Genomic DNA, 12,113 nt, shown 5'->3' on the forward strand with positions numbered 1-12,113 from the left:
GAGGTCTGTCTTTTCCTGATGAAGAGCTTGAAGAACAGAGACGGAATTTGAAGTCCAATTCCGAATTTCGAAGCCAGCTTGAGCATGAACGTATCGGACCTCTTGTGCTACCTGAATGGCTTCTTCTTCGCTTTCTACGCTGAGCAGCATGTCGTCCACATAATGTTGTTTGGTGATCGCTTCGGCTGCCCTCGGGAATTGTTCAACGTATTTGCTTGCATTCAAATTTTTTATAAACTGTGCACAGCTTGGAGAACAGCTTGCGCCGAACGTCATAACCTGCGACACGTATGTAGACGGCATATCATCTTCAGGATCATCTTTCCACAAAAACAGTTGACAATTCTGATCTTCTTTTGCGACTCTAACCTGGAGAAACATTTCTCTAATGTCCCCGCTGATTCCGATTCTATTTTCCCGAAACCTGCACAGATAAAAATAATAAGGTTTACACGTCATGTAAACTTCATTTTAGTCATGTAAACTTAGTGTTATGATGGTTTACATGATATATCATGTAAATTTGTGTTATATGTCATGTAAACTCTCAGAGTCATGCTGAATTACATGACATATAATATAAGTTTACATGATATTTTATGAACTTTACATGATATGTCATGTAAACTTCTGCGATATCCCACGCTCCAATTATGTGCATCATATGTCACAGAATTTTACACTCTTTTTTCGATCTGTGTGTACAGAACATTGTTGAGGGGGACTAGCTGATCGGGACCCTTGATCAGCATTGAATTCAGCGATACGCTCCCGGTCTTTGCCGCGCAATCCCAGACAATACGCAACTTTCCTGGTTTATTTGCGTTAAACACTGGAAATATTGGTATATACCAGAAACGATGTGTCTGCTCCGGAAGTTCTGCTTCTGATAGTTTTCGTACGTAACCCTTGGCTTTGTAATCTTCGATTCTTTCTCTCAGTGCTGTCGCTAGTGTGGGATCTTTGTTCATTCTAGATTCCAAGCAATGAAATCGACGCAAAGCTACAGGTTTACTGTTTGGTAGCCGAAAATCGTCGTATTTCCATAGCAAACGGGTTTCATAATGTCCGTCGTCTGTCTGAACTACTTGGTTCAAAATTTCTAGAGCTCTCTGGTCTTCTCGGGATAGCAGTGGTTTATCAGGTTTCATGACACCAAGTCCTTCTAGCGAAAGATAGTCTTTCAGTGCATGCTCCAAGAAAATATCTTCCTTTTCGCGGCAAGAACAGACCTGAATACCGTGATAAGCAAGAAGCAGATCATCCTCGTCAGACCCTCCATGGAGAACCCATCCCAACCGAGTTTTTGTTGCAATGGGTTCATTTATCTTCCCCTCTCGTCCTTTCAAAGGATAATTGAGATTGGCATTCTTAATTCCTATCAGTAAACGAGGTTGCGCGTTCTGATAAGATTCGATTGGAATTCCACGTAAATGTTCATACTGATTAGCTAGTTCTCGGGCGTCAACAGATTGATGGAAGAGATCTAAAGCGGAAACCGTATGAACCCCTTGGAGCCAATACTTCCTCTGATTTGTCCAAGTTCCGGAGATTTGCACGTTCAGTTTGGTTGACTCGTTTTCTAGACGACCCATGTTTCCTGTCCACTTGAGACAAAGTGGTTCACGCTTTCCTTCGATCTCCAAATCGTTTGCAAGCGTCGCATCCATCAAGGTGTAAGAGGATCCGTCGTCCAGGAAGGCAAACGTTCTTATGCTTTTCTGAGGACCATACAGAATAACAGGGATGACTCTGAACAAGGTCTTGTTGCTGATCTGATGATGGATGTTGCATTCACTTGCTGAGGGTTTTTGGTTATCAGGCTTGTGAAGATCGCCAGACGCGTTAGATTTGGCCTCGGATGTAACAGTAGCGGCTGCATTTCGTTGGTTGTTGTGGAGTAACTGATGATGTTTATATTCGCATCCGTTCTTGCCACAGACTTTCTGTGATTTGCAGGTTCCCTTGTGATTCTTAAGACATTTTCGGCACAGCCCAAACTCCTTTACAACCGCCCATTTTGCGTTATATCCCAATTCGTCAAACCGCTGGCATTTGTCGACACTAGGGCAATTGCTTTTGCATACGATGCATGTTTCGTCTGTGGGTTTAGGCTGGACTTGTATGCCTGGGTTTTGCTTCCTCGGTTCGCTATCTACGTTCTCGGCATGTGCATTGAGGAACACTTGATTGTTCTTAGCTGCTCGCTGACCTTTCGTATCGGCGGGTAATCCAGCGAGCGGGCAAATGTCTTCTGCAAGCTCATACAACCAGCTAGAAAAGATGGACAGATTTACAGTGGAGAAATTACGTCTATATCTGGCCCAATCTAGTTTGATAGCCGCTGGTAGCTTATCAACAAGTTCGCGAAGAAGTGCTACGTTGTAAGAGTATTCTTCCAGCTGACACGCTTCGATCGTTGCGCATAAATTCTGGACGGCAAGAGCAAATTCAATTATCGTATCTAGTTTGTCTGCCTTTGGAGCCGGGGTTGAGCTGATTTTGGCCATCAAATTGTGCACGATAATCTCTGGGTTTCCGAAGCGCATCTTCAACGTCGAGATTATTTGAGTGACGTTCATCGGGTGCATTAGCATACATTTGACGGCTTCGAAGGCTTTCCCAGTGAGACATTTCTGAAGACGTACGAGATTTTTATCCGCTGTATATCCACACATGTTGGTTGTAGTAGTGAACGTAGAGAAAAACAGCGGCCATTTTTCGGGAACCCCACTGAAAGTTGGCAGCTCTCGTGAAACTGCTTGTCGGGCAGCAACTTGACTACGAGTTAGATTATTTCCTTCGTCGTCGTCGAACGCGTCGGGTCTCAAGGATCGACCAGGTGCTGGTGAATGGACGTATCTCGATCGCTGATCTTGCTGAACGTTTATATTAGGACGGTGTGGCATGATATTCGACAACATACGTTGATTCGAGAAGCCATGCGAAGGTTGATTCGAGGGAATGTCGTAGTTTCGTCGCCCAACCGATGTCGCGATCACTCTAGGTCGATGCAATGATGTAGCTTGACGGCTGTTGTTGACGAGGCTGGGAATATCGTCGTGGTTGTCATGCTGTCGTACATTCCTGGATGGCTGCTGAACTGCTGTATTGAGCTCCAGTAGCTCCCTAGTTGGTCCCGGCTGATCTGGCTGTTGTCCTTCAATAATACCATTGTTGACCCATTCTTCCACTCGATCCTCAACTCTTGCATCTTCAGCTTCAACTATCGAAGACGATTCACTGGCCATCTCCAACAGTAGAGCGTACCGCCTTTGAAGGTATTCACGCTTCTTCGCATTTTCTTCCTCTTGCAATTTCCTCTCTTTGTCGAGCATTTTTAACTCCAACTCCAACTGTCTTTGCTTGGTAGATCTCCTCGAAGTTCCCGAATGCTGACTCGATGTCTCCCGAAAACCTTGCTTCGCGTTGTTTTGGGGTATATCCGACGTTGATTTCAGCGGCTCGTTCGGAAGTTGTCCAACTAAGACTCCAGTAGTTGGAATGATGGTGCTGGATGCCAAGGGGATGCTTGCAGCTGCTAGTATAAGCGGATGACCGGATGAGACCGGGAGACACTGTCTGAGACTCCTCATCTCCGGGAATGTGTTGAGCGAACACGCAGTCGACTGTATAAATTGATTCGATGGCGGGGGAGGCGGATTGAGGGGCGCTGTACCACCGGCGAGGGTGAATATGCTTGGTGGAATCAGTATATTTGACGCGGAAAACGTACTAGTTACTGGGGTATTAGAAGGGGGTATTGTGTTGCTTACTTTATTGGCGGACATAGGCGGAAACATCACATTGGATGGAACGTGTGTTAGCATAGAATCATGTCGTCGTCTTTGCAAGCTTTGCAGTGTTGACTGCCATCGATTTCGTTTCGGGTAGACCCCGGAGCGGTCCTACTATCACGAGACGCAGCGGTGCTTCTCGTCTTCATTGGCGTTCGCCCAAGCATCGTCCGCTCGGAATGGGAGTAAACGAATTTTTTAAATTGTTGACTCACCGGTCAACTATCAAGAGTAGTGAAAGGAGGGCACGAGATTCCGATTTCTTAATATTTATTAGGCACATTAAAAAATTCCTGAAGTTCAACCTCATTAGTCACAATTCAATTGGGGCCACACTCAACTTACGTTTAGTTCTTTCGTGCTCTAATTCCTCCTATCTTCGTCCCTTTATGGTGTATGGTTCCGAACTTCTAGCGGCAAATCTGTTTCTACTGCATGTAGATAAAATAGGGTCTTAATTCAACTATGATTATCTGATCAAACTTACGATAATATGTTTCTATAAACGATCTCCAACGCAGTTTAGTTACGGTTAGCGAATATGCCGAAGTCTATTACAGCTTATCTTTAAAGAAATTCATTTATTGTTAAAGATGATAACTTGAAGTGTTAGCTGTTAGATTACCTCGTTTCACTAATTACTTGCAAAACAATTATAACTATAACGAGTAACTGCAAAAATTCTATAATAACAATTCGAGAACCACACCGCAATTTTGCCTAATCATTCTCCTGACCATCTCATGTTTGACGTCCCAGCATTTGACAAGTTGCTCTGTCATATTGAGTGTTCTACCTACATCTATCGAGTTCTGTCGGGATCATGGTACCTCAATGAAGATCGTCCTGATAAGGCGCGTCGACCGAGGGGTCGCAACAGTTTCTCTCCAACGATTGTTTCACAACTTATCCGAGGATTCCTGAAATTTGTGTAGGGATTCCTCCAGAAATTTCTGTTTCAGGAATCTCTCCAGCAGTTTATTTTGGAGTTTACTCAGGTCATTCTTTTAGTATTTCCTCCTGGAATCTTTCAGATTTCATCAGGATTTCAGCAAGGGAAGACTTTTTCGGAATTCTCCCAGGGATTTTATTGCAATAATGCTAATTACTGAATAAACTTGGTATTAGAAACGATTGCTTCCATTGCGATGGAAATAGACCACTAGCAAGAAAGTTATTGAAAAGCCAAAACAAGGGCTAACAAAAGAGGTAGCGAGCTTCCGGTCATGGTCCTTTTGAAGGACCCTACCCTTCTAATGCAGTTAAGATCTCTTGCACTGTGATAGAGCAGACTGAAATATTACTGTACATTCTGGAAAATAGTCGAAGTATTCTCGATCGAAAGAATCATTAAATGCGCTATAGTTACCATGAAAAAACTTGGCAAAATTATTGCAGATTTCTTGACTATCACTACTAACAACCTCTTCAAACACCATGCACGACGGAAAGTTATTAGTTTACATTTTACTATTGGCAAAACTAAAGAAAGCTTTTGGGTGATTCTTCACGTCATTTTCGATGTTCGTATTGTAACTCTCGTATGCGTTTTTAATTTCAGTATCAAGCATCTCACAAATGTTAATATATTGCTCTAGAATCTCCGAGGATCGATATCTTTTATAAGCTTTGTGCATTTTCTGTTTTGAATTTCTTAACTTTTTTATGTCTGGTGAACCAAACGGGTTTTTTAGAGTTCATCGTCATCTTTTTACGTTTCTTCGGTACTATTTCATCCAATATGGCGAAAAACTTTTCGTTAAATATGTTCACACTATAACTCATATTAATATTGTTTTATTTAATAAAGCTTGCCAATCCGTTTCATTGGGGTTGTTTTGAATGCTATTGAAGTCACAATTTTAAAATCGAAAACTAATTCAAATTCGTGTGGAGACAGGATGATTCAACAATGAATATTCTATAGGGATATGATGTTTCTCATTTTTCCATAAGGGATAAAGGGCAGACAAACATGAAAGTTCTCTGTGCAGCTGGTAAATAATAGATCTAAGTAAACAATAAGTGCATTACACACGTGATTGACTTAATTTAACCCATGTAGACTGGTTTTTAATAGATTCTTTAGAAAAAAAAATTAGTTATTTATGTAACGAGTTGCAAAAAGTTGTTTTTTTTTCAGCACGAGTCGTACTTTTATAAATATAAATATAAATACGAAGAGTGCTGAAAAAATCTAGTTTTGCGACGAGATCCATGCAAAATTTTATGCAATGATTTTTTCATAATGCAACCCATTTGAGTTGCATAATGTTCATAATGCAACTCAAAAGAGTTGCATTATGAACATTATACAACTATTTCTCATTATGCAACTTATTTCAGTTGCATAATGAGCCAGTTCGGAAAAATTGGCCATTATGATACCAAAATGAGTTATATAAATTGTAAATTATGATACTGAATTGCATAAAAGAAGTTCTTCCAAGGATTTTCATGGAAATTTAAAGACGGATTAATACAACAATTCCGTCAGATACTGCAATTTTTGCAGCAATTTTTGCAGACGTTTCTAAGAGATTCCTTTAGGAATTTCTCTGCGGATTTCTGCAGAATGTTTTCCGGAAATTTTTGAAGCAGTTTTTCCTTGAAATTACTTTCAGTGTTTCTCAAGAAGTTGTCATGATTTTTTTCCAGGTATTAAGGAGGTATCTTAAAGAGTTTCTTCAGGTGTTTTCTCCAGGAATTTTTGTACTGGAATCGCTCTAGAAAATTTCAAAGAATTTCTACTAGGAATCTCCAAAGTTATAACGAGAAGTTTTTTTTTAAGGATAGATTTTTTTTTTGACAATCATGTAGGGATTTCCTTAGAATATCCTTCAAGGATCCTCTCAAGAATTGTTCCAGGCATGTTTTGTACAAGTTCTGGAACTTCTAAAAAAATCCTTGGTAGAATACCTGAAAAAATCCTACATGAATTTTTGAGGGAACCTCAGGAGCATGTCCGTGCACAAGGGAGGGGTTTTTGGGGTTAAACCGCTTCTATTGACGGTAATCCATACACTAAGCTCACCTCCGCCATTTACCAAAATAAGGAAAAACTATTCTCTTGTCGCCTTTTCTGTGCACGGGCCTGCCCTGGAGATATTTCTGATGGAGCCACAAGGGCAATTTCTAAAAATACAGCATGTAGGAATTCCTGCAGGAATACAGGATCGAATTTCTCATGGAATTCTTGGAGGAACGCTTTGAAGAGTTACCATAAAAATCACTGTAGGTTATTGTTAAAATTAAATCGATGAACTTTTGAAAAACTCCACGAAAATACCACACTGAAATTCCAGAAGAAATTCATTAAATTCTGAAGAAGTTTCTTAAGATATGTTTTTTAAAAATCCCTGATGGAATATCAATCCAAGCGGGATTTTCCGAAAAAAATCTTTGAATTTTTGGAATTTTTCAGGTAGTCTCCAGTAAACTTCACGGAGTACTTTCAAATTCATCTCTAGAATATCTGAAAAAAAACCTGGGAAATTCTGGAAGAACTCCCAGCAGGAAACTTTGAAAGTCTTCCTAGAGTAATTCCTCAAAAAAACCTTGAGCGGAATTCCTTAAAAGGCGGAAAAACTTAAGTGGAAATATTTTTAAAAAAATCTAGAAAAGTTTATTAGAAACAAAATTTCTAAAGAACTTTGAAGGAGTTCTTAAGAAATCCGTTAAGAAAATTTTGGATGAATTCTGAACTTTCGATTTTCTGAAGAAATCATCGAAAGCATTTGTGAAAAAATTCGCGGATGATTTACTGAAAGAAATCCCGTACGGAATTTTGAAATAATATATGGAGGAATTTCTTTTTAAACCCATGAAAGGTTTCCTAGAGGAGTTCCTGGATAATTTTTTGAGGGATGCTCTAGAAGAAATTCTAAAAGAAATTCTGGAGCAATTGCTTTAGAAATCCGTGGAAAATGTTCTGAACAACTTTAAAAAGGAATTCGTGGTGGCATTGATAGAGCAATTCCGGAAAGGATCCACACAGAAAAAAATATTCATGTAAAATTCAGCGAAAAATCATGCACATAAAGGGAATGCTAGAGTTATTGCATATTTACATGAGATATCATGTAAAATTACGTTATGTTCGTGTAAATTTCCGCTAATAGTTGCGTAACCGGTTGGAGTCCATAATGGTTCACGCGATGGTTGGTGGAAATTTACACGATTGTAATGTAATTTTACATTATATATCATGTAAAAGTGCACAAACTTTAGCATTCCCTTTATGTGCATGATTTCTCGCTGAATTTTAATTACATATTTTTTTCTGTGCAGGGTAGGTTTTATAAAGGAGTTATTTTCTGCGGTAATCTCTTAAATACTTTGGAGAGAATTCTAGAGGAAACTATAAGTGTTATTAAGGAATCAGAGTACTTTCTGAGTTCATTCCAGACCGGTTTTTTTTATTAAATTTTCTGGGAAAAAATCTTAAGGAATCGCTTTGGGAATTTCTGAAAGATTTTTTACAGGAATTCAAGGAGTAATGTCTGAAGATATCCATGAATAACGAGAAGGAACGTGGGGTGAGGTGCCCGTTGGATTCGCAGAATCGTTACTTGTTCTGTGGCGGAATTGGGTAACGCGCACCATCCAGTGAACTTGCAAAGGCGCCTCCAGAACTACGTGAATTTTTCGCAATTTTTCCATTCACTTCGTCAATTTTTAAACACATATTGTGCCTACGAATTTCAGGCATTACGTATGTCCAACATACCATTTCCTTTTGTTATTCGAAACACAACAACACTCGTATTGGATCCATGAATTGTTTTCCAAATGCATCCTTCGATGATTTTCTGGAGGAATCTCTCAAAAAATTTCTGACGGAATTTCTCATAGAATTTCTGAAGAAACTCATGGATGAATTTCTGAATCAATCCCGACAAGATTTTCCAAAGTAACCTTCTGGGTAATTTCGGAGAAATAGCTTGTGACATTATCTAAATTATAATTCCTACAAGAAACTTAAGACATCCGTAGAGAATTTTTGCATCAATCTGTGATAGGTTATGTTTAAGGCTTGTAGAGTTATTTCGGAAAAATTTTGTGAGGTAATCCCTGAGCGCTCATACTGGTATGGATTTGATTTTTTTTTATCTCAAGAGCTCAAGTTACTCAGTGAGCAACTTGGAGTAATCTCGATGACATCTCTGCGTCAGGTGCCTTTAGGATTCTTCCAGATATTTGTCTTGGAGTTCCTCCAGGAATTGCTTCCCATCCAGGTGTTTTTCCGAAATTTCAATTGGAGTTCATCCTAAAATTTCATCTTGGAATTCTTTAGGGATTATTTTTCGGAATTAGCCCAAAAGTTTTTTAATGATTCCTTCCCAGACCCCTGCAGCTTTTTCTCCTAATATTCTTCCCGCGATTTCTTGTTGGATTATTCCTGAATTTCCTCAAGACATTTTTCAGAGATTCTTTCCTGGATTCCTCCTGGATCTTCTATAGCGATTCCTAGAGGGATTTCTCCTGGCGTTTTTCCAGGGATTTCCCTAAGAGCTTTTCACGGATTCCTCTGGGAATCATTCCCAGGATTTCTCCTGAAATTTCAATCAGTGTTCTTGATGAGTAATGCAGATGTCATGGGACAGAGTGGAGGAACGGAGAAGGGCAAATAATAGAATGATAAATACTTGATCAATAAAGGCCGATTTCCGGTTCAACCATATAGTTAAACCAAGGGCCGAGGCAGAGGTGATGAAATCGGGGTTTGCAGTAAATGATATTGAGCTTCTGGTGATTTTTTTCTAAAAAGCTACAGCTATTTGGTCATTTGGGTCTCGAGCATGATTGAAATGTACTTTTTCTTAAATGTCAAATGTCTAGAACATCAAAAAGCCATTATGGAGTGTATCGGAAATTAACTGTGCATGTTCAAAATGCTCTATCTCGAACCATGGCTGGCCTTTCATCCCAATTCTTTCATCAAATCTTCACAATATAGTTAAGTTTAGAACAGCCTGAAGAAAATTGGAAAATGTTTAGTATTATTAAAAATATGGTTCAATGAGTACACCACACAAAATAGCAATCTGTACATAACGCTTTTCAATGACATATTTTTTCTACATACCGTGAGAGCTTCTGTAACCATTTTCGAAACTTTTCCACAAGTTCTTATCGTCGATTTATTTTGAAGTAAAGAGAGTTTAGACGAAATGTTCTTCATGATGTTTTTTCATAATTATTTGAATACAAAGTTTGCATGAGTCGAAAGAGCATAACCCGAATAAGTTCATTTTGAACACTTGGTATGAATACTGCAAAAACTATCAGGGAATTTCAGGAAAATCCTTGTAAATAGTTTTTATACATTTCGTAGTTTAAAGTCATATATGAAAAAAAAAACACTTTTGCTTAAATTTATACTTTCTTCAGAAAGATTTCTAGATTGGTTTATGAAAAAAAAAATCAGGTTGTGTGAAATCACGGAGAAAAATCAAAAGAAATGTTAAACAAATCTGCATGGATGACATGGATATGAATCACAAGGCCAATCTAATGGTGATTAATCGGGTAAATTTTGCATCAAAGATTTTTCCTTATTCTTCAAACATACTGTTTCTTAGAATGTGGAGCGATGATGTACTGGTCGGTTTGAAAAAAAAATAGCTTCTAACATGCTTCGGGGGCTAGTGTTGTATAATCAAAGTTAATAGTTGATATATGAAAATATGCAAATAAACAATGACGTCATTCTGTCCACTTCTAGCCTTAGCAGATTTTCACTCTCGGAGACTACCATGACATACTCTACGAGTAATTGACATTATTTTTAAAAAGATATGCTGCAAACTTGCTGCAAAACTAGATATAAAGCACTCGTCGTACCGATAAAAACATAATTTTGCAATACGTTGTAGTAACTATTCGAAAATTTGATCTGTTTTCTAACAAACATTGAAATCATTCATAACTAACCTCACCTAAACCATGCAAGTTCAAGCTGAAACTTACTAAAACGGCTTACTCTTCACTGCACTAACAAGAACTCATCCACCCTCGTATAAAAGCATGAAATTCAATTGAATCCTACTGTGAAAGCATGAAACGTAACGCAAGTTTCTGTGTGAATATGTGTCATCCATGCAAAACTGAATTACGAAGCAACTCTCCCTCAATCCATACTGCAGGCGGTACCCACTGAGACGGATACCAACCTACACCAACTGGTATTCATCGTCCAGCCAAACCCAATTTCCTTCTCACAAGCAGCAAACTGCTGGGTGAAAATGACTCTGCAAGTTTTCCTTCCCTGGAAAACACTTCCAACCGGGGTTTCACCTCTCTGCTCCTCAACCCATCCATCAGCATGTGCGCTTGTCCTGATCCCCGCTTTTGTACTCCTCCAGGGATTTTCCTCGTTTACTTTGTACTAAACCAGCGAGACTGCATGAATTTCCCAACCCATCCGTGACAAATGGATGCAACAGAAAAAAAAATGTTGAAGAAAATTCAATTCTCACTCAACCGTTTCATTTGTGTCTTATTCTTTTCTTCTGTTTTTGTTCTTTTTTCCCGCGCCGACACTTGTGCACAACAGTAAGACGAACACTGAAGAACGGATTATCGGAGGAGGAAAAGCAACACGTGGCCTCGTTGATAAAAGGATACTAGAGCCGAAGCCGGAGCTGAATCGAACGACCTCATGCTCATCTCATGGCACCGACTGACGGACGGGATAAAGCTGGATTCTTTCGCTCTGTGAAGTGTGACGACGCGCTAACTAGGTACGAAAACGACGATGACGTGGTCGAAGACGAGCTCTAGGACAACAATAAGACGATCAGCAAAAAAGGCACTTGAAATTGTGATAGAAAACTAGAGCTAAACGAATTGTTAGAGAGATAAAACTGGAAACAAAACAGAAATTAGCGAGCCAACTATGAAAACGATAGTGACATGCGAATAAAAAATTCCGACAGGGTTTTTCTTCCCGCAGCAGAATGAAAGTTTTTCGACGAAGAAACTAGTCTTTCCTCATTTGATAATGCAATGCAACGAAGCTGTTAACATCGAGAGGAGTTCTTGAGAAAAAGAATAGAAAACCATTTCAGACTGTTGATAGCAAATATTGAAATAATGTAAAACACACTTTGATGTAAGTTTTAACTCTAATCAGGAGCTTAACTAGAATGTGAAAAGCAGATTTTCTAATGAATGAAAAGAAAAATAATTTAACTCTAACGAAAGCATTGAGAAAAAGATTTTCCAAACTAAACTAAACTAGGTGAAACCCCTCATCACGAGATATCCAATGAAACAAGAAATGTAACATTTCAAAAACATTGTAGATGTAAA

The 12,113-nt window shown here is 39.0% G+C and overlaps 1 protein-coding gene across 8 annotated transcripts in view; it reads left to right on the top strand.

The window, feature by feature from the left end:
• The window catches only part of LOC115263279 (serine-rich adhesin for platelets), a 552,542-nt gene extending 541,100 nt beyond the window's left edge, over positions 1 to 11,442 (top strand). For all 8 annotated transcript variants that reach the window (XR_009997896.1, XM_062852797.1, XM_062852795.1 and 5 more), the window contains one exon: positions 11,356 to 11,442. Coding sequence is in view for 7 of the 8 variants with exons in the window: in XM_062852797.1 (XP_062708781.1) it covers positions 11,356 to 11,429 (74 nt within the window). In the remaining variant the exon portion in view is untranslated. The remainder of the gene's footprint in view (positions 1 to 11,355) is intronic.
• Positions 11,443 to 12,113: the final 671 nt, after the last annotated feature.

Source organism: Aedes albopictus, chromosome 2, assembly GCF_035046485.1.
Source record: "Aedes albopictus strain Foshan chromosome 2, AalbF5, whole genome shotgun sequence".
In the NCBI taxonomy this organism is placed as follows: domain Eukaryota; kingdom Metazoa; phylum Arthropoda; class Insecta; order Diptera; family Culicidae; genus Aedes; species Aedes albopictus.